Here is a 23,892-nt window from a genome sequence, read left to right as displayed (position 1 = left end):
TTCAAAGATGTTAGAATCATCTATTTTTTTCCTTGGTGAAACCTATAATTCTCCAAGAAATAAAATATTGTCATTAAGAGCTCAGATTCCAGGCTTTGGCCAGGTAGCTCAGTTGGTTCGAGTGTGGTCCAAGTATGCCAAAGTTGCGGGTTCAATTTCTGGTCAGGGCATATATAAGAATCAATCAATGAATGCATAAATGAGTCAAACAACAGATCAATGGTTCTCTCTCCCTTCCTCTCTCTCTAAAATCAATCAATAAATTAAAAAAAGAGCTCATATTCTGGAGCTAGACTGCCTGGGTTCAACTTCTAGTTGTGCGTTCACAACTAGCTGTGTGAGCTTGAGCAACTTACTCCATCTCTCTGAGCCTCAATTTTCTCATCTATAAAATAGGCATAATTATTGTACATATCTAATAGGGTTACTATAAAACTGTTAATCAGTTAAAACATGTTGAGTATTTAGACCTGGTACAGAGTGAACATTATATAGATATTAGCTATTGATTATCAATCATTTTCTCTCCTATGCATCCACAGACAGCACTGCGTACATCCCCTTTACAGCACTTACCACACTACTTTAGAGAAAAACACTATCGTAAAGTGGAAAGAGCAAAGGCTTAGATTCATATCTGTTTCAAATCCCAGCTCTGCCATTTATCAGCTAAGATTTGAACCCCAGATTGGACCAAATTACTTCTCTAAACCTCTAAGTCCCCTCATTCACTAAATGGATATAATACTTATTTACCTTGTTGGGCTATAACTAAAAAAAGAACCTATATGGAAGCACCTAGCAGTATGTAACACCCTTAAAAGATGAACCAAGGGGCCTGGAATGCAGGGGGGTGGTGGGATTTTTGTCAACATGGGGAAGGAGGGCTTTACCTTTCTGTCCTGGGACTCTCTTGCTCGCTTTGGACCTTGGTGGTTCCTTCCATTGATAACATCTCCTCTGACTTCAAAATCACGCTAAAAGAAACCAAACGCAAACCACAGGGATCAGAGAAAGAGAAGCTGCCCTCAATGGAAGCAGAGTAGATGTGCCATATTTAAGGAATTGGGTATTGCTAGGCAATGTTTTGACCACTCCCCTCAAATCATTCTTTTTGGTGGACTGGATGAACCGACCAGCATCTCAGCTACTGAAATCAATTCCCTGAAGCAAAGCTTTGTGGGCAGAAATTAACAATTGGCTTTTCACCTCACTGGGACTTAATGTATTTTAATTTTCAACATCTATCTCCTCTCAAAACATTCACTTAGCATTTAGATTAAACTGCTAATACCGTGCAGTTATAAAGATAACGGGAGAATTCCTGATCTCTTAAATCAATTGTGTATTACCAGCTAAGGGCTTTTCAGATTTTCATTGAGAGATTTAGTTAATGAAACCAAAATGTTAAATATACATTTAATACACTGAAGAAAAAGGTTTTACATATCACTATTTTGACTGGTCAAGGATGAGAGTAATGGGATTGGGGAGGTTAGAGCTTTTGGGATAAATTAGGGGAAGAATGCTTAGAAACAATTCTGACTGAAACTCAGGTTGTAGAAGATCATATCCACTGCCAAGATTATTACAAAGTAAAATAAAGTCATGGTAGTATAACCACAGGCTACTATTAGGGCAGTGGTTCTCAACCTTCTGGCCCTTTAAATACAGTTCCTCATGTTGTGACCCAACCATAAAAGTATTTTTGTTGCTACCTCATAACTGTAATGTTGCTACTGTTATGAATGGTAATGTAAATATCTGATATGCAGGATGGTCTTAGGCGACCCCTGTGAAAGGGTCGTTCGACCGCCAAAGGGGTCGTGACCCACAGGTAGAGAACCGCTGTATTAGGGGCAAGACCACTTCATACTTCCTAGTCGCTTGAGTGAGAAGAGTCTAATGATAAATGTCATTTATTTGGAGATGCCTTCAATTTTATAGGCCTGATTGTACCCCTGTCCCTACTTAACTTCTCTACCTGAATGCCTACTATATAACTCTCACTTTTTTTTTTTATTGTTGAGAGATTACAAATTCCCATTTTCTCCCCTTTGCTCCCCTCCATCCATCTTTTACCCCCACCAAGGCCTTCTAAATCCCCAAATTTATACATCTTGCCCCTTGCCTAATCTATGCTCCCTACATATTATTCACCAATTACTATCCTCCAGCTACACTAGTCTATTTTTCTTTAACGAACAAGCTCATTCCTACCTCATGACCTTTAGGCTTGCTGTTCCTCTGCCTTCAACACTTGTTACCTACATTTTTTAAGGCCAATTCTTTCTTGTGTTTGAGGTTTCAGCTCGAGCATTTCAGAAGCCACCCCTGGTCTCCTAAACTAGTCAATCTCTGTCCCTGGTCAATAACTAATCTGCTGTTCACGGTATTTATTGGAATCTTAAATGATCTTTATTATCGTGTATTTTCCTTCAACAGAACAAGAATCTGGCCTGAGAATAGACCTGTCAGTCTTGTTTACCGCTGTATCCCTGGTGCCCAGCACAGAGGAGGCTCCCAATAACATATGCCATGAAATGATAGTTAAACCAACAAAAATATCACTTAATTATGAATATACTGAATAGTATATAATATTTCAAAACTATTTTTGTTAGTTTTCTTTTCCCTGGTCTGTTGTCACCAGCAGCTCTTAGATGGCTCTGCTCTAAAATTACTTCTCCTCCTACCCTCTTCTTATTTACCTCTCACTGTTCTCAGTGTCATAAAGAGTAACATCTCTCTGAAGGAATCTGATTTCTAAACAAACACATTTGCATATTAATATGAAGGATTTTTCTTTAACAGTGAACAACCAGTTCTCTATCAAGGTCTATATATATAGATTTAGGTGGGCCTATTTCTTTTGCTTATGAATCTTTTTTTTCCCCCAACCCCCACCCCCCCACTTATGAGTCTTTTTTCTGCTTTATAAATTCCTTTTCCTTCCTCCAAGGAAAGGATTGTTTCTACTGAAATTTAGAACAAGTGAATGAGGCACAGAATTTCTGGGTTTGCCCTGCATAATTCTTGATGATCCCCATCATCCAAGTGGTACAAGGAAGGAAGCAGCTAAATTTTCGGTGATTATGTGACTCAATGGCATCAAGTCTTTCTGATTAGTTTGTAACATCAAGTACCTACCTCATCTAGAATCTTTCTTTCTTTAATAGACTGGGTCACCCCTAAAGAGACCACAGAAAAGACAAGTCACAATGCAGAAGAACATGCTCTTTTTGTGGAGGTGGACGGTGCAGCGATTCACGGAAGAGCTTGGGAGGCATAACACTGAGCAGAAGTCCCATCTCAATAAAGCCACAGCTCCTTGTAGTAGAGATTCCTTTTTGGAGATATGGTTGATGCTTAATCCAAACATTATAACTGTGCCTGCTGCACATGGATTTCTGCCTGCTATTAAATAAATCTCTAATTCCTATACTAACATTCTAGGAGCAGATTAGGTCCTATTAGTTATAAAAAGAAATCCATTTTCCCAACATCACCAGCTTATCTGAACAAAGACATATGCGTTAAAGATAAAACTAGTTTAGTGTTATCATTAAAGACCTTTTGGTAATTCAGATTCAACATCAGCAAAAAACCTTAGGTGGTAAGATGTTTGGTGTAAAAATGCAATTCTGAAGTATTAAAGGGAGGAGGGGAGCAATACACTGTACTTACAGAAATAGCTAACTACCCATTTTCCTCCTGCAATTCCCAGAAAATATTTCAGTGTCCGTTCACATACAAATTCAGCATCTGCAGAATGAAAAATATCCAAAGGATCAGTAGAAGTTGAAAACAAAGTCAGGAAGTGCTGCCCTAACAAGCTAACGAGCTCCAGTTCTATATGCTACTTGCAATCAATATGGATCGATGATTCCAATTCCCCAGTGATAGAACCAGAGGCTGGAAGCACCCCTAATTATAACCAGCATGTGTGGATCTTTGGAAGTTAGAAAAGGCTGATATGAAGTTAAAACCAAAGGAGATGTCTGCCCTATCTTCTAAATGACAAGACTAGCTACAGATATCCATCACTGTGTTCAGGGAATTATCTACATCAATAGTATTGATACATGTGGATGGGGAAGATCTAATTTACCGGATGGCAATATGTGGAAGGAGAAGAAAACAGTATTGTTGAAATCCTCTATCTGATATGTCAATGTAAGTGACAAAATTTTCACCCCCAGACTTCTACCTGGGGAATCCTAACCTCCTAATTTCCCTGAGAGGGACAGAAAAATACAGAGTATTTTCATGGCATTTTTCCTCTATTCATAAGTATTTCAGAAAGAAGTAGCTAAAGAATCACTTCTGTTTATTTCCTAGTACTTCAAAAACCCTTCTGAAGAACTAAGCAAACTGAAGAAATAAATGTATTTAACTAAATCTTAAACATAGCAATCTATCTGCCAGTAGTAGCAACAGCCATTCTTCCTCACAGAATTCTTCACAATAATTAAAATCTTTTTTTTCATTACAGTTTTATAGCTTTTTGTTTACTGCTGTGAAAGTTGATTTAATAATATGGTTTCAACACAGAAATTTTAGCTTATTTTTAGTTCAAAAGTTGTATTGCCACCTGGCCGGTGTGGCTCAGTGGTTGAGCATTGACCCATGAACCAGGAGGTCACAGTTTCATTCCTGGTCAGCGCACATTCCCGGGTTGTGGCTTTGATCCCCAGCAGGGGGCGTGCAGGAGGCAGCCGATCAATGATTCTCTCTCATCATTGATGTTTCTAACTCTCCCTCTCCCTTCCTCTCTCCGAAATCAATAAAAACATATTTTAAAAAAAGTTATATTGACTTTGAGTTTAAAGACTAATTACTTTAGATTTAATTTACATTTTAAAGTTTTCTTTTCACCTTCCAGCAGCTTCGATCCAAACTTACAGCTTAAGATATAGTATTAAACTTTAATGATATTCAACTCTAAAATAGAACTTGGTTCGAGGTACCTTGTTCTAGCACAATGATTCTCAACCTTCCTAATGCCGCAACCCTTTAATACAGTTCCTCATGTTGTGGTGACCCCCAATTTCATTGTTACAAATTGAACATAAAGCATAGTGATTAATCACAAAAACAATATGTAATTATAAGTGTTTTCCGATGGTCTTAAGTGACCCCTGTGAAAGGGTTGTTCGACCCCCAAAGGGGTCGCGACCCACAGGTTGAGAACCGCTGTTAGCACCTGGTTCCTGTAAGTATTATCCTCTGACCCTGTGGTACGATCTGTATAGAGTACAAAGCTAACATTTTAGAGGTTCTAAGGCAATGTCCCTCTGCCAAGGACTCTGGATCCTCTACTCAGGGCCTGCAGCAATGTGTACAGAGTGGACCATTTTATTTCCTAAGTCAATTTTGAGAAAGGTTTTAAGAGCTGCATCTCCTATGTGCTGCATGCACTGGTCTCTGCTTCCCGGAGCCCATGAGCACGTCTAATTCCTCTTCCAGATAACACTTCAAATATTTGAAGACAGTGGTCTTGTTCCCTTAAGTCTTCTCATTCCTTCATCTGTTCTTCAGATGCCATTGTTCTGAATCCCTTTTCTCCATCCTCATCATCTACCTCTGGATAAACACTCTCTAACATGTCAGTGACCAGCTTAAAAAGCATAGTGTTCAAAACAGAGCACAAATCTTCCAGGCAGCCACTGCAGCAGAGAATACAGTGGGGGAATCAGGATTTTTACTTTCCTTATTCCAGACATTAGGTTTGTATTAATGAGGTCCGATTGTAAATGAGCTTTTTAGCAGCCCTGAAATGTTTATTCAGATTTAGTTTATAGTCAACCAAAAGACTCGGAGGTCTACATTATCATGGGAGTCAGAATTAAGATTTAAAAAGGGGAAGGTGTAGGACAGATGAATTTTCCCCTTCTGTTTTTCCTTTTTCATATGCTGGCTATCTCAGAGCTGGCACTGTACTTATTTCCTGAAAACTCTCAATCACACTCAAACTAGTGTTTGTGTGAAGCTAGGACATGAAATAGACATGGAGCTAGGGCTTTCAACCACCCAGATTTTGAATAAAGACTCATTTCCGTCCATTCTCCTCTTTCCCCTATTTATTCCTCTAGGATTTGAGCTCTGCCTTACCAGAAAGCCCTTCACACAGAACAGTCCAGGCAGGGTGGACTAGTAGAAGTGGTACATTGTTCTGGTTCACCACTCTCCAAATCTTAAACCCAAAACAAAAGGAGGCGAGGAAGTAGAAAACCTATTATTTTTCTTTCACAAAACATAATTGATCAACTACTGGAAGACTTTCACCCATGCTATGCTTAACGAATACTCCCATTTCTTCATGTAGTTCCATGTAACAGATGCAACGCATTCTATAAAGTTTCTTGGTATACCTGTTTTCATAATGACATGAGTAGTCTCTTCAGTAATTAGATCAGTTAAAGTGATGTGGTGTTTTCTGGCAAACTTGTGCACACGTATCTGAAATCAGTAAAACATTATTATAAATTACCTCTAGTGCACAGCTTAGAGCATTAGTTATCCTAGCTTTGAATCTCCATTTTTTTCTCACAGAAAACGTACATTCTTTTTATTCTAACATGTCTGAAGTCTCAAAATAAATAGCAATTTAATAGAAATTATGTACAAATCAGAGGAAGAAATTCTAAAGTAATTCATGCTAGGAGACATGAACTATAACCAAGGATTCAAAATAATATTAATTTTCCCTTTAATAGCAGATATCATTGAATTCCCTAAGACATCTAGTTTCTCTTCAGAGTGCTACTCTACTATAATACAGATCTATCAGCCTACACTATATGTAAGCTGAGAGGTAATCAGCCCACACAGAAAGCTATGTTACAGGTAAGTGGCTTAAAAACAGGATGTGCCTGGTTGGAGTGGCTGTTAGCTGAGCATCATCCTGTGCACTGAAAGGTTGCTGATGTGATTCCCAGTCAGGGCACATACCTGGGTTGTGGGTTTGATTTTCCGTTGGGGCACATACACAAGGCAACCAATCAATGTTTTTCTCTCCCTTCCTCTCTCTCTTTTTTTTTTTTAATATTTTATTGATTTTTTACAGAGAGAAAGGGAGAGAGATAGAGAGTTAGAAACATCGATGAGAGAGAAACATCGATCAGCTGCCTCCTGCACATCTCCCACTGGGGATATGCCCGCAACCCAGATACATGCCCTTGACCGGAATCGAACCTGGGACCCTTCAGTCCGCAGGCCGACGCTCTATCCACTGAGCCAAACCGGTTTCGGCTCTTCCTCTCTCTTTAAGTATGTCCTCAGGTGAGGATTAAAACAAACAAGATGCAAACCTCTGATAGCTTAAAAACATTCAAGTCAAGGGTACAAAAACTATCAATTCCTCTTACGGGGAAGGACTGGAAGAGACTCATATTATTCCCAAAAGAAATCTAGAGCCTTCTAGCTATTATCTATCAACCAAATAAAAATCAATAGGTAGTAAAAGAAATTAACCAGATCCATTATGGACACAGTTGACATAATTAGTAGCAACTATTTGGTAAATAACTCTGTTTACCAAGGGCCATCATTTATTAGCCATCACCACCCATGCCAATATTTATGTGCTGCACAATATTGCAATGGAGATCAGGCCATCCTTCTTTCATGCTGCCTCATTCCATACTGCCACAGGGCACTAAAAAGGCAGACGAGAGAAGCTAATGATACCCTCCCCCCTTTGTCACTGCCCTCTGCCAGGATCATTAGCAATTCTGAACTGATTAAATGCTGAAATCCCGGCTTTGAACAGTGTTAAGTTAGAAGAGCAACCGCTGAAAAGATCATCTTAATATGGGTTTCAGAATTAATCATGTGTAATACAGTCAGCAGCTTTCATAATAAATGTACCACACTTCAAGTCTGAATAGAGTTGAAAAGTTTTCCTCTTTGCTTGTTTAAAGACAATATGTACCCAAGCCACTTACAGTCTAATGTGCAGCTCAGAGTTGCCCATGGCAAGAATGATTAAATTATTTTAGCCTTCTCTGAAAAGCTGAACTTCAAAACAAGCAAGAAATGCTAATTTTCAATGAATAAATGGAAATTCTAGATATGTAGGCAAATGATCAGGAGCAAGATAAACCGAACACAGATATGAATTTTCAGAGCAAATAGCTGGTCTGGGCACCTGATTGTGAAATTAGAATTCTAGCATTATTGATGAGAATGTATTCATTGTATCTTCTAGGGCAGACATAGCTTACTTTGCCCTTTTAGCAGTAGGCCACAAAGAATGTTATGCTCAGCTGCCACACATAGAGAACTTAGAATGAGAAATGGTTCTTATCCTAGGAAGGATATATTAAGAAAGATACTTAAGAATGACTGGGTCATCTCTGTGTATAATAAATCACACCCACTACTGAATCCATTTGATACTCTGGTGTGTTATCTTATCATGGTCCTTTAAGATGTATTCACTCAATTATTTTATTATGAAGTGATACCAATGGTGATTAATTTATTAAGATGTCTGAAATCTACACTCGGAAACAATGTTTCAGTGATCTTAGTATTTTAATGGGTATTTTCCATAGTGAGAAACAATTCCTGTTTCCAGCATTAGGGACCCAAGGAGATGTCAAAATCCTAACAGGGAAGAGAGGCTCTTGTAGAGCAGAAATGATAGGGCAGGCTACTGAATAACTGTATCACCAACCAGGATAAAGACAAATAAACACTGGAGAAATGCCATTATCTGGCAGTGAGCTTGGAACCAGCTTGAATTTAGCTAATCATGCTGATGCATTCTCTCCTATATGAACCAAAGTGGGGAAAAGATGCCTTCTGGGGAGTAGAGCTACACCTATTTGCTTTTTATAATAAAAACTAGAAGTCCGGTGCATGAGATCCTGCATGGGTGGGGTCCCTCGGCGTGGCCTGTGGGGATTGGGCTGAAACTGGCAGTCCAATGCCACCTGCCGCTCCCACTCATCCCGGTCCCGCTGCGCCTGCGGTGGGCTCACGCCCAGTCAGTCCTGATCGGGAGAGACAAGCTGTCGTCCCCCCCCCCCCCCCCCAAAACATGATCAGCTCTCAGGGCAGGTGGTGGGAAGCCCTTGGTGGCCTGGGATCTGGATCTATCCCGCTGACGTTCCGACTGGTTGTCAGGAGCCACCTGGCGACCGCTTTTATATACTTTCTTTCTTGCGGAGCATCTAGGGAGGGAAAGCGGCCACAGTGCCCTGAGGCCAACTTCCAGGAGGCCAGCAGTGCCAATCAGTCAGTGCCTGGCCCTTTCTCAGGAGATTGGACCTGCAGGACTACTGAGGGAGTGAGAGGCTGCTGTTGGGCTGGTGGGCCGCTGGGCTGGTGGGCTGCCGGGCTGGGTCAGTCAGCAGCACTCTTGCTGTGGGGCAGCTCCTGTGTCGAGCATCTGTCCCCTGGTGGTCAGTGTGCATCATAGTGACTGGTTGTTTGGTCGCTTAGGTTTTTATATAGACTAGAGGCCCGGTGCACGAATTCGTGCACCAGTGGGGTCCCTTGGCCTGGCCTGCGGGATCGGGCCGAAACCGGCTCTCTGACATCCCCCCAGGGGTCCCGGATTGCAAGAGAGCATAGGCCAGGCTGAGGGACCCCACCAGTGCACGGTCGGGGCCGGGGAGGGATACAGGAGTGCTCCAGGACATGTCCTGCCCATCTTGCTCAGTCCCAATTGGCCGGACCCCTGCAGCAAGCTAACCTACTGGTCGGAGTGTCTGCCCCCTGGTGGTCAGTACACATCATAGAGAGCAGTTGAGCGGCCTTAGCATATCATTAGCATATTACTCTTTGATTGGTTGGATGGATGACCAGATGACCGGATACTTAGCATATTAGGCTTTTATTATATAGAATAAATACAATTTTAAAAGCTCTATATCATACCCAAAACTATAATCTCTCTGCTAATATTTAATAATTACTTTCTTTTTAAAAATTGATTTGAGAGACAGAGAGACAGAGAGAGAAACATCAATTTGTTCCACTTACTTATGCATTCATTGGTTGTTTCTTGTATGTGCCCTGACAAGGGATCGAATGTGCAACCTTGGTGCATCAGGAGGACACTCTAACCAACTGAGCTACTCAGTCAGGGCTAATTATTATTTTCTTAAGTAAATTTATAAAAAATAATTCATGCTATAGTGTTATCTAGGTCCAAAACTTCAGAAATTAGTAATAAATTTAAATTTCATTAGAACTATGTCTATTTCTTCGATTTCTTCCTATAAGTTATTTATTACTACCTAGGTAAAACTATTATGGTATGTAAACGAAGTCTCAGTCCTTAGGGAGAAACATATGGATACACTTACAAGTTCTTTTGGGGTCAAGCCTGATGCCACCATAGATATTCTTTTGTTGACTGTTTTTGCTGAAGATGTCACCTCTGGCTTCTCCCTGCTGGCACTTTCTTCCCTCACATTATACCCAGCAGCATTAGTAGTATGAGTAGCAGCTGGACGCTTAGCAGATTCAACTTGAAATTGGGGTAATTTCAATGCAGAGGTTGAAGTTGGCATGCTGCAAACATGAGCTGACTCTGGGGCTCTGTCTTCAGAGGGATCAGACTCTGGGTCATCAGAGAAGAGGCTGATGCCAGATTGTAGGCAAGGACTTCCCTCTGAAAGGAATGGTGGGTGAAATTTAATCTACATGAAAGTGAATCTTGAATTACAACATCTAGTCTCTGCTAAGAATTGAAAAGATAGATCAAGTCAGGTTAAAAAAAAATGGGTGCACAAATACACTGTTGATGGAGGTACAAGGTGTCTTAACTTTTCTAAAGGACAATTTGGCATTATAACCCAAAAGTCATGTGTGTTTACACGTTCAGTCAATAATTCAAGTTTTAGAAATGTATCCTAGGAAAGTAAAAGATGTATGCGCAAGTTTAGCCATAGAAATGTTCACTGCAATACTGTTTACAGTAAAGTTCTAGAAACAACTTAAATGTCCAATAATAGATTGGCACATCTATTTCAATGGGGTACTCTTCACCCATTACATTCAGTTATTATGAAATAGAGAAATGCACACACCTATGTTCATTGCAGAATTATTTACAATAGCCACGAATGGAAGCAATCCAAGTGTCTATCAATGGATGGATGGATAAAGGAAATGTGTTATATACATAGAAATGGTTTAAGTCAGTCACAAAAAGATAAATGATATACTATTCCACTTACATGAGGTATTAAAGTTGCCAAGCTTTTAGAGACAAAGTGGAATGGTACTTGCCAGGGGATGAGGTATGGGGAAAGTAGGAAGTTGCTATTTAATGGGTACAGCTTCAGTTTTTCAAAATGAACAAGTTCTAGAGAATAGTTGCACAACAATAAGAATATATTTAATACTAGTATACACTTAAAAATGGCTAAGATTGTAACTTTTGTTATGTATTTTTACTGCAATTAAAAATAAAACTGATGCCATTGAGTTTAAGATGCTATTCTATTTCAGAGGCCAAACTTAAAAAAAAAAATTGCACCTTAGAATCCATGAAATGCAATATTGTAAGGTATGCTTTCTGTAATTTTGGTCATTTATTTTATCTAATTTAAGTAACCTTTTTTATTACCTATATTCTCCAACTGCTTGGCAATGAACATATAATACTTTAGTAAGGAAGGAAACAATATTGAAATATGAGAGAGATTCAATTTTTGTTTCATCACCCACGATGATATCATTACCTTTTTCACATAATAGATCATCAGATATCATCACCAAATTAAAGATCATCCCTAAAACATTTCACAAAATGCCACTCAATCAGGAAGTAAGCATAACTAAGTAGAATGTATGAGATTCCCAAAATGACCCTAATTAAAATGGTCAAATACCACATTCAGAAGCCAAAAGGCATCTTTTATGATAATGTGTTTTAGAGGCTTAATTTAAAATTTTCTTTACTAATGCACACTTTAATTCATAAGCCGTAACACACACTGTTCATTTAAAGTGATTTATAAGGCATAAAATATACAGTCATTTATATTCATTAATTCATAAAATAAGAGCTTACTTTGGAGATTTGACTCATTTTTCAATCAAGGACAGGCCTAAACTTTGTTCTAGGGCTCTAGAACTCTTATCTAACAGTTGAAATAAAATATTTAGAGCACACCAAGACTCCCTCATCTTCAAAAAGAATTAAACCAATACAGACAGATTAACAACTGCAACAATTTTCAAGTAAACTTGGATAAACATTCAAGCTATTTTTAAAAAATGGGTTTAAGTATAACAGATGCATTCATGATATACTAGTACTAGTACATATGAAAGATGATTAACCAGAATACCTTTATGCCGGGAGCCGATCCATCCTTGCTGTTTCAAGGGACCTGGCATATATGGCATACTGTTCTTAATATGTTTGCTCACCTTGGTACTATGTGTTTTAACCAAGGTCTCCTCTCTGAGAAAGGTTGTTTCCCCAGGTAGGGATTTTCCCCTGAAGTTAGGGAGGGAATAAAACCCCTCAACTAAGTGCCAGGCGGGTAATTAATCACTTTAACTATGAACAATCATGCTTAAGCTACATAATCTTTACTCCCTGGAATGGAGATAAGAAACACCCTAACCTTTGTAATAGAGATTGATAGGATTGAATCAACTGGTATAAATACAGATGTAACAAGACAGCAACACACAGAACTGAGAAGACAGAACTTACACACAGAACTTAGAAGACAGAACCTACACAGAACCTACAGACAGAAGAACTTCGCTGGAGAGAACATGGCAAAAGATCCTGGACTGAACCTGACTAGAGAAATTGGCAAGAGAACCTGACTAGAACCTGGTGACTGAACCTGGCTGGAGAACCTGGAGAACCTAGCAAGAGAACATGGACACAGAACCTGGCCGGAGATCCTGGCTAGAGATCCTGGCTAGGCTGCTGATGAACTGAATGCTGCCTCCATGTCATTCCTTCTTAGCCGACTCCATCCACACCTTTGGGGACCCCTGGACCTGCTGGGGTTGGACCCCAGCACCTTTAGATAAGATTCAGAGTAAAATAAAAGTTTTGTCCAACAGAGAAGATGAAATATTACCTGGATCTTGTCTTGGCAAATAAGACGGCTCCATTAAATCTTGGGCCTCAGACTTGGTCAGTTGTTGCTCCCCTACATCAGCACTCTCAATGAGCTCCTTTTGAGATGGGCGGTTTCTGTTCTGGAGACTCTGTGAGTGGCAGTGCACATACCACCTGTCATCTAACAACTGGGATGTAGAAGAGCTAGAAAGGATGCAAGGAGATTTTTTTATCACCACAACTTGTGAAAGGACTTATCACACATCCTGGGCAGCCAAAGCATAAGTAAAACAGCTCATTGTTGGAGAGACACTCAAGTGAGGGCCTAGAAGTCCGGATTCATGATGTCTGCCAATATGTCAAGATTGACACAGAACATTTCCCTTTACGGTCTGGTCTGAGGCAGTAAGTATATATCTCCTAGCTGTTTAAAAGCATGTCAGCAAATTTCAGCAAATTATCTACCACCACTTACTCAAATTCTATAAAATAAGAAAGTATTATTCCACTTGAGTCCCCATGGATGTGTTAATCACATCTCTTATGAAAGTAGAAAAAGCTAATGATTAATTTTGACATCGCTACACTCATTCTTTCTATATCCAATGTCAGCAAAATTCATAGAATCCTTATCTCCTGCCTTTTCAGTATCGAGTCACTGTAAAAACAAAAGCTATAAAACATTGTTAGAAGAGTATATGCACACAATAGTAATTCCTTTACTCTTTCAGGTTTTAGGACATCGCTGATTAAGATACTTAACAGATTTAAAAGACCTCAGAGATCAGCTAATTAATTCAAACAATTATTAGGTGTTTACTATGAGTCAAACATCAAAACTAGGCTCTATGGATTAAAGATGAGCAAGATCTAAACTGCTGCTCTCAAGTAGTCCAGTAGAAGGAGGAAGTTCAATGAAATGTTTAAGTCTCTTGGGGAGGGGGAGGAAGAGCAGAAATATTTGGTCTGAATATTAAATGGATGCTTCAATTAGTTAAAGCTTGGCAATGAAGTCATTACCTTTAAACATAGGTTTAGTGCCTATGGAGGCCAGATATTTTTTTGTTTTTGTAAGAGAACATTTATTGGGTAAATTACCGAGGCAGAAAAAGTAATTCCTAGAAAAAATTGGATTAGGAAACAAATTATAGAGGTAAAGGAAGAGCCCTTGCCCCGGCCGGCATGGCTCAGTGGTTGAGCATCAACGTTTGAACCAGGAGATGGCAGTTTGATTCCGGGTTAGGGCATATGCCCAGGTTGCAGGCTGGATCCCCAGTGTGAGGCATGCAGGAAGCAGGCAGTCAATGATTCGCTCTCATCATTGATGTTTCTATCTCATCATCTCATATCTCATATCTCCCCCTTTCCCTTCCTCTCTGAAATAAATTAAAAAAAAAAAAATATATATATATATATATTAAAAAGGAGCTTGGGAGTGAGGAAGCTAATGTAATGTGCCTGGTGGGGGAGGGAAAGGCTTGGGGGGAGTCCCTGAGGGAGAGCACTGGAGGCCAGATCTTTTAATTCTGTCAGCCACAGTGCCAGTACCCCAGCCTCAATAATGTATCCTCAGTCTAGTCCAAGAGGTTTGGAAAAGATGGTGTCATTAGATTTTTGACAACTTGTCACTATTCCCAAAAAGATAAGTAAAAATATACATATACTCAGCAGGAACTCAATAAATATGAATTCCTTTTCCTTCCTAGAGTGGTGAGATATGTGACTCTAATGCAGGGGTGGGCAAACTTTTTGACTCGAGGGCCACAATGGGTTCTTAAACTGGACCGGAGGGCCGGAACAAAAGCATGGATGGAGTGTTTGTGTGAACTGATATAAATTCAAAGTAAACATCATTACATAAAAGGGTACAGTCTTTTTTTTTTTTTTTTTTTTAGTTTTATTCGTTTCAAACGGGCCGGATCCGGCCCGCGGGCCGTAGTTTGCCCACGGCTGCTCTAATGGCTCTGAGACTCTTTCCTGAACTATCAAATAAGAACAGTAGTCCAGAACTTGTCCTTTTACCATCACAGTGTTGTTGTAAAGGTCAAATGAGAAAGTAGGTACAGTATTTTTGAAAATATAAAGTACTATACAATCTAATCTCAATAGTAATTTGAATAGACACACTCAAAGATACTGTGAAAAATATTTAACAATAAGGGTTCAATGTAAATAAGCATAACCAATGGACATAAGACACTGGGGGGTAGGGGAGGCCAGGGGATTGCCAAGGGCGGGAATAAAAGAAGACATATGTAATACTCTTTGTAATACTTTAAGCAATAAAGCAATTTAAAAAAAATAAAATAGGTAAAAAAGAGTTCAATGTAAGTAAAGGTGTTACTTAGATACCACAATTTGACATTTATTACTTCTTACCTTTCCATTCCTGGTTCTTTATTTTTATATCTGGTGGAACTACCGAGAGACTCTTGAAATTTGTCTGCAGAAAGGCTTTCTGAATTCTGGCTTACAGGATATTCACCACTTTTCTCTGAAGTTAATTCTATTTTAAATGGAATAGGAAAACAAAGAAATTTACTGTTTTGTCCTGATGGTGATAATTCAGGTGAGTATATTGATTATTTTTCTTTACTGATTTTAGAGAGAGGAAGGAAAAGAGAGAAAAACATTGATTTGTCATTCCACTTATTTACGCATTCATTGATTCTTTTTTTTAAATATATATTTTATTGATTTTTTACAGAGAGGAAAGGAGAGAGATAGAGTTAGAAACATTGATGAGAGAGAAACATCGATCAGCTGCCTCCTGCACATCTCCTACTGGGGATGTGCCCACAACCCAGGTACATGCCCTTGACTGGAATAGAACCTGGGACCTTTCAGCCCGCAGGCCGAAGCTCTATCCACTGAGCCAAATCAGTTTCGGCTGATTGATTCTTATATGTGCTTTGACTGGGAATCAAACCTTGGTACATCGGGACAATGCTCTAACCAACTGGGCTCTCTGGCCAAGGTGAGTATATTGATTTTCAAAAGCAGCAATCTGTGACAATCAAACTGGTTTTTAAGTAAGTATATCAGACATAATATTATAAGCAAAAGTGATCCAGCACCAAATGGAACGAAAGTAAGTAAATAAGTAAATAAATAAATGGAACACTTTAAGACTGGGTAAATAAAGATACTCAACTGAGACAAGGCTGAAAAAACATATATTTATATATTTTTGGCCCTAAATGATAAGGAAACAAGAATAGGAAATAATTTTTATCTCTACAGCAAACTAAATTTTACTCAAATCCCCTTAGATATTAGGGAACAGAAAGTACTAGAAAGAAAAGAACATTCCCTTGTCTATCCCTACTGCCTCCACATCAAAGACTGTATAAAATGGGGTGTGAACTTTAGCATGTGTGAAAAAACGGGAGGGGAGGGGTCACATGAGAAAGAAAAAACAGGTGACAGTCTGCTTCAGATTTTCAATTAGTAAGAAAGAAAAAAACCCAATAGATGCATATTAAAAAAACCAAGGTAATGACTGATAAAGAACCCTGAAGTAGCCGAAACCGGTTTGGCTCAGGGGATAGAGCGTCGGCCTGCGGAGTGAAGGGTCCCAGGTTCCATTCCGGTCGGGGGTGTGTGCCTGGGTTGCGGGCACATCCCCAGTGGGAGATGTGCAGGAAGCGGCTGATCGATGTTTCTCTCTCATCGATGTTTCTGGTTCTCTATCTCTCTCCCTTCCTCTCTGTAAAAAATCAATAAAATATATTTAAAAAAGAAAAAAAGAACCCTGAAGTAATACATGGACTAATGATGAAATGGCACAAGAAAAGGAAAAAACACAAAACAGATCCAAGGCAAAGTTTTGACATGTTAGTACATCCTTTTATTTATTAATTCCTCCAAATGTATTACTGTGCTACTGCTTTCTAGGAAGTAGCTTAAAGGCAGAAATATTTAAAAAGTAAAAACAAATACTTAAAAATTACAAATGTCTTTTATCCATTAAAAAGTCATTGATGACTATAATTTATTTTGAGCTTTTATCAGAAAAGCTAAAAATTGAGGCAGAAAAATGTAAACAAAGGGCTGTATTAATTAAACTGTTTTTAAGACATTGGTTGACCTGGGGGAAAATAATTATTGATTTCCTGAGTTAATCCTCAAATGCATTATTTATAGTTTTCACTGTGCTTATCTTTTCTGAGAGTTCCTAGGAACATAAGAACTCTGCCTGGAGCTTCCAGTTGCTGAAAGTAAGCTGAATCGAACTATGCAGATTTTTCTTTCAACTCGTTCTGTAAAGCTTTTTGATAAGGGTATCATTTCCCCCCCAAATATAGGGTGATCATTGGTGAAAGGAACCACAGAATTAACCATTGGAAAGGGTTATAAAAAAATAAAAGGATAGGGAAGAAGTCTCAGACATATAGATATTAAAAAGTCATTTCATCACATCTGAATATTTAGCATATGCGGTCCTCTTTTCACTATAATGGGGCCAAGCTATGAAGAAAATAAGCTAACCTGAATTAGAATTCAATTACTCAATGGTACCTAAAAAGACAGGGCAAAATTTTTCTGTTCTTCTTTTCCCTTAATCCTTATTTCATAAATGCAGGAATCCAGAGCCCAAGTATTGGGAGAGTACCATAGTTCCCCTTAAATAATTTCCTCATCTGGGGTTTTTAACATGTTACATATTATATTTTTCATGGGTACGAAATATGGGCCAGACCTAACGTTTAATAAATTTACTGACTGCCTACTATGTGCTAAGTACTGTGCAAAGTATTAGGAGAATCAAAGGAAAAGATATTGGGGAAGAAAGGAAAATATATTAATAAATGGTAAACTATAAAATAAAAAACCCATAAGGAAATCCAGCATATAACCCATTCACACAGTTGATTCAATATTTCCAGAGGAGCATAGGAATTTTTAACAAGTGCTTCCAGGAATGAATATATTACAAGACAAAAAAACTCTGATGTATCTGAAAATCATTTCCACTCTAACAGATTATGATCTTATAAACTAATGTTTGCTTTATGAATGGCTGGTGATCCACAAGAAAAAAAAATGACTAAGTGCCTGCTATAAAATAACTACCCGCAGAGGAGGTACACATAATTTATAATGAGTATACAGATTTGCACAAAAAAATATTATGCAGGCTTGGGAATGACCCTTAAATAAACAAAAGGACAGAACTATGTTGAGGGCAGGACATTTGATGCAAAGACCCTAGACCAGTGGTTCTCAACCTTCCTAATGCCGCGACCCTTTAATACAGTTCCTCATGTTGTGGTGACCCCCAACCATAAAATTATTTTTGTTGCTATTTCATAACTGTAATTTTGCTACTGTTATGAATCGTAATACAAATATCTGATATGCAGGATATATTTTCATTGTTATAAATTGAACATAATTAAAGCATAGTGATTAATCACAAAAAATATGTAACTATATATGTGTTTTCCGATGGTCTTAGGCGACCCACAGGTTGAGAACCGCTGCCCTAGACTATGATGAATACCTTTACTACAAAGGATAAAATAAACCTCCTAACAAAAATATTTTATATAGAGATTCATAAAAAATTTTCAAAAAGTTTTTCAAACCCATGATAAAAATGTATAGAAATATAACATTTATAAAATTACAAAAAAAGAAATCCACAACAAACATTTTGTCTGCAGATCTTCAGAAAAAATAAACACCCCTCCCCCAAAGATGAGATAGATTTACACATATGATCAAAGCCAGACAATAACATTTTATAAGTTGTGCATAAAAATGAAAAGTCTAGCCTGTTTTTAGACTGAAGATGGTGAAATCACCTCAAAGAAGAGAATTATGCTGGGGACTAGACTTTGGGCTTCATTATCTGGGAGATGAACTAAATGAAGATATAGTTACAAAGAAAGCATTGAAGGAAATACACTTGAACCACTGCCATAGCAACACAGTTCCTAACTTCTCATGCATAAGCTACTGTTTCTCCCTGAACATAAAAATATTGCAAGGCACACTCCCTGACCAAGGCCACGATTCTGAATAATAAAGACTTGAGTTCCTAGAAAGACTGAAAGGAAGGCCCTATTGCCCTGAGTAGGACTGGGGAAGGAGGCGATGAAGAAGGAACTTGAACACTTAAGTTAGCTGGGTAGGTATCACAGATAAAATGAACACTTTGGGAGGACTTGCCATACCTGCCTATTCATAAGCACCAACTCCCCCTCTGGAACCCATGCCTGTGCCTAACCTCTCATCTACTTGACTATACATTTGCCCCTATTTAAAAACCTGCCTGATGTGCTATCTTTCATAATGCTCTTTTCAACTAAATACTTGAAATTTCATCTTACTGTCCTTCATTTATGCCACATTACCCCTCAGCTCAGCACTCTTTTTTTTTTTTTTAATAATATACTTTTATTGATTTCAGAGAGAAAGGGAGAGGGTCAGAGAGACAGAAACATCAACGATGAGAGAGAATCATCGATAGGCTGCCTTCTGCATGCCCCATACTGGGGATCAAGCCCGCAACTGAGGCATGTGCCCTGACCGGGAATCAAACCATGACCTCCTGGTTTGTAAGATGATGCTAAACCACCAAGCCACGCTGGCCAGCCTCAATGCTCACTTCTTACAGGAAGTCAGCTTTAATCACCTCCTCAGAGATCCATCTGTCTTGTTGATAACTATAATGTTGGGATAAAGCACCTGAATCTGCCACATAATTGGGTTTTCTGGGGATCAAGATGCAGTTCCTCAAGTAAAGGGCATCTCTTCCTTATAAACCAGGAAGCACATGGAATAGGGCTTTATGATCTGACACCTGTGGTATAAGGAATATGAGCGTTTTTTATAAGCTTTCTAAAATGAGGGGGTTACTTATTTCTAATCTCTCCCACTGCACTCAGCTTCCTATGGTCTCCCCGTAACATCTCCTCATTCTGGGTACTCAGTCGTCAGAAAATGACACTTAATGACTGTCTTGATCTCTCTGAATGGGAAATTAGTTGAAAGCAGGGACTAGAACCGAGGCTCTAAAATTACCGGTGGAGTGACTCAGCAAATACATGCCGAGCAAAGATCATAAAATGTTCAAGCTGGGTTCACATTTTTCTGGAGATAAAGGCTTAGGGAGAGGAAGAATTTTGCTTAAGAGGAATTTGGCCAATGTTACAAACCTTTTTCTGGTGTGTTTTGTCGTGGATTTAGTAGGTCCTCAGAAGCACAAGAAGGGGATCTGTGAGAAGGCTGGCTCCCCTGCTGCTCTAACACAGCTTCCACTTGGTCTATTTCCTGCTTGATCTTGATCAGGTTATCTTGCATCCTATCCCTCTGCTGCAAACACAACAAATGACACAGAGAAAGTTACACTCTTTTAGAAATTTACCAGAACACAAGAGTATGTCATACCAATTAATTTTCGCATGGGAATTAAAATCACCTAGTATGGAATTATAAATTCTGGCTGAATACCTTTTAATCCAACCATATTCATGCAGTTAATGCCCATGAAAAGATTTCAGAATGATGTTAAAGGAGGAAAAAAAATTTCCTCAGACTCTCCCAAATAGATTTGCTTTATTTTATTGTGATGTCCTTTTGAAGTTGATTACTTTCTTTTAAAAGCTCAGGAGTGAAAAAATAATTAAGGTGCTTAAATACTTTTGATATTTAAAATTAGCATGACTTTGTTAACATTTTACATATGTGTTGTTTCAAAGGTGTAGTATTTGGGACTCATAGGAGATATAGATTAGTCCATATAAAAATGTCTGATTTCTGGCGTGTGAGGACGCTTCTTTTTTCTGGGATTCTTTGAACATTTAATTTCTAACCGAAAGAACAAAGAGCTAATTCATTAATTTATCTATTTGCTCACTCAACAACTATTTGTTGAGCACCTATTATATGTCAGACACTGTCCTAGTGCTGGGAATATAGTCCGCATGGTGCTGCCATTCTAGATGGGGACAGGGTACCTAGAGAACTTCACAGAGAAGGACCTGCTAGGGGGAATGAGCCAACAGAAACAGCCCTAGTAAAGTCTGTTTTATTGTTTTCAACTCAAGATAAGGGTCTTCTCTGCTTACGGGGCTCATGATGTTTATTTCTCCACTTCAAAAAGAAATCTGTGCCCTGGCTAGTGTTCTCAGGTTAGAGCATCAGCACACACCGACGGGTCACAGATCTGATACACAGTCAAAGGCATGTACCTGAGTTACAGGTTCAATCACCTGGCCAGGTTCAGGCTCTTGTGGGAGGCAATCAATTGATGTGTCTCTCACATTGATGTTACTCCCTCTCCCTTTCATGCTCTCTAAAAAGCAATGGAAAAAGTATCCTCAGGTGAGGATTAAAAAAAAAACAAAAACAGAAATGTGTAGCTGGGTGGCACAATTGGTTAGAGCATTGTCCCGATACACCAAGACTGTGGGTTTGATCCCTGGTCAGGGCACTTACAAGAATCACCCAATGGATGCATAGAATAAATGGAGCAACAAATGAATGTTTCTCTTTCTCTAAAATCAATGACTTAAAAAAAACCCTCTAAGGCTAAAATAAAAACATTAATTTTAAAAAAATTTCCTAAGTCTAAGGGTTTTCTTTCTTCTTTCGTTTTTTCTCTTTTTCCTGTTTTCTTCTTTCTTTAGTCTAAGGTTTTTGATAAGCCAATTATTTCATAATTAAGGAGATTTACAAAATATATCTTTCTTCATCACTTTTAGAAGGAACATCAATGGTTGCCAGCAAATCCTGGGGAAATAGATTGTTTCATCCTCCATTTCTTCTTCTCATCCTTAAAAATGACTTTGCCCACCACTAAAAACGAGCCATCTACTTTCTCCTGCTACACTGAGTAATTTTCAAGTTTTTATGACCAGAAAATGTATTCTCAGCTTCACAAAGGCTTGCAGTGCTACCCTGATACTGTTTTGCTGCAATGTCCGCAGTAGCGCCATTGCCACCATGTGGAGCTTGTGAGTAGTTCCATTACTGATCAAGAAGGGCTTGCCTAAGTAAATGTGGAATGAAATCAGATATCCGTAAGCTTCAGAAGCTGTACTAGACGTTATGTCATGACCATCGACACCTAACCTCTATGTGGCCATTAAACAGGTTATAAAATCAGAAAAAACAGTAATGGAAGACTTAGTTAACTTTCATTTAGGTTTTCCTAAAGGAATTACTTTATAACTTGGATAATTCCCCTAGAGGCAATTGGCCAGATACATTTTTTTAAAATATATTTTTATTTATTTCAGAGAGGAATGGAGAGGGAGAGAGAGATAGAAACATCAATGATGAGAGAGAACCATTGATCAGATGCCTCCTGCACACCCCCTACTGGGGATCGAGCCCACAACCCAGGCATGTGCCCTTGACCGGAATTGAACCTGGGACCTTTCAATCTGCAGGCCGACGCTCTATCCACTGAGCCAAACCAGCTAGGGCTAGCCAGATACATTTGAGAGACCAAAACCAAATTGGTTACTAAGTTTTCTTGATTCTAATTCTTAAGTGTTTCTTAAATTAGCCCTAATCTTCTATTTCCCACTATGCTACTCTGATCTCTACTTTTACTTTTTTTTTTTTTGAGTATTCGTAAGATTGTATTTGAGCCAAACTGACAACAGTAGCTGAGAAGCAAGATCTCAAATGCTTCCTGATCTCTACTTTTAATATAGACAGCGACATTACTGTGGAAGTTCCTTAAATGCATGTTTATCATGCCTCTTTCTTCCATAATGGCTGTGGTGGTATACCACTGCTCAGATAAGGTAACGCTTTCTGAAAGCTAAATAATCATTACTCATTATAGCCCTCAGGATAAAGTCTAAATTCCTAAGAAGAGCATTCAGAAGGCCTTTTATACTCTCTTATCTTTTAATTCTCCCCCAAACCACCCATATGCCCCGTTTTCTAGTTGCATAGCACAAATTTGTGCTTCCTGGGCATTTTATGCCTTTGTGTCTTTGCCTGGGTTGCTGCCTCCCTTCTTTTTCCTTCTGGAAAAATTCTTCTCATCTTTCAAGGCCCAGTTTAAATGTTTCCTTTGAAAGTCCCCACCAACAGGTGACCCCTCACTACTTCATTTATACTACTAATGCATTAGTACACCAAAGTGGAATACATAACCCTCCTTTGATACAATAGTGCTTTCATGTTTTTGCTATAGGAAAAATGGGTTTTGATCATTTAGCTTATTCATTAAATTCAGTATTTAGTGTTCTGCAGTGAGCTCGGTGGTATGTATGTGAGTATGTATAAAATAAAAGGTAGCATGAGTTCCTGCATGAGTTCTAGCCAGGTGATTACAATCTAATTTGAGGAGGCATGGTACCACATAAACTGTTAAACCACTGATTCTAAGGGATGATAAAAGCCAATGCAAGAATGCAGGATGCATACTACTGAATGCACAAGACACCACACATACTTCCACATATGCTTTTTACCTGAGTTGTTAAAATATCGCTCTGGGAGGACAGCCCTGAGTAGTCTTCAGAGAGGTCTGTTTCACTCTCATATTCAAATGCTGCTTCATCTAAATGATAATAAAAATAGATTCAGATGTAAAAACAGACAGCAAATACTGCAATTTGCTATATGTTTCTTCCCATTGGCAGGACAAACATCACTTTCATGTCACACAGAATGATTACACTCCTTGTTTTGAGACACCTGATTTCTTCTAGAAATAACAATGAAAATCAGAAGCAAGTCCACCAACAACTAGGGTATTTAATCTCATTCAAATAGATATGTTCCAGCTAGGTGAAGGACTTTTAAGGAAAAGTACCTTAGGAGGAACATGCTTACAGTTTAAGAAGCAGCTACTTTAATTGTAC

The 23,892-nt window shown here is 38.7% G+C and overlaps 1 protein-coding gene across 9 annotated transcripts in view; it reads right to left on the bottom strand.

The window, feature by feature from the left end:
* BRCA1 (BRCA1 DNA repair associated) overlaps positions 1-23,892 on the bottom strand; it is a 56,535-nt gene that overhangs the window by 6,133 nt on the left and 26,510 nt on the right. For 8 of the 9 annotated variants that reach the window (XR_004972761.1, XM_036339652.1, XM_036339658.1 and 5 more), the window contains 9 exons: positions 23,500-23,588; positions 20,221-20,377; positions 15,434-15,560; positions 13,074-13,258; positions 10,323-10,630; positions 6,375-6,462; positions 3,688-3,765; positions 3,151-3,191; positions 894-977 (listed from right to left, as the gene is read on the bottom strand). Coding sequence is in view for 8 of the 9 variants with exons in the window: in XM_036339652.1 (XP_036195545.1) it covers positions 894-977; positions 3,151-3,191; positions 3,688-3,765; positions 6,375-6,462; positions 10,323-10,630; positions 13,074-13,258; positions 15,434-15,560; positions 20,221-20,377; positions 23,500-23,588 (1,157 nt within the window). In the remaining variant the exon portion in view is untranslated. Of the gene's footprint in view, positions 1-893; positions 978-3,150; positions 3,192-3,687; positions 3,766-6,374; positions 6,463-10,322; positions 10,631-13,073; positions 13,259-15,433; positions 15,561-20,220; positions 20,378-23,499; positions 23,589-23,892 lie in introns of those variants that run through there. The other variant, XM_036339657.1, reaches the window with a different exon arrangement.

Source organism: Myotis myotis, unplaced genomic scaffold (genome assembly GCF_014108235.1).
Source record: "Myotis myotis isolate mMyoMyo1 unplaced genomic scaffold, mMyoMyo1.p scaffold_m19_p_17, whole genome shotgun sequence".
Classification (NCBI taxonomy): Eukaryota; Metazoa; Chordata; class Mammalia; order Chiroptera; family Vespertilionidae; genus Myotis; species Myotis myotis.
The sequence above is the reverse complement of the archived record's forward strand: the minus strand, read 5'-3'. Positions and strand labels throughout refer to the sequence as shown.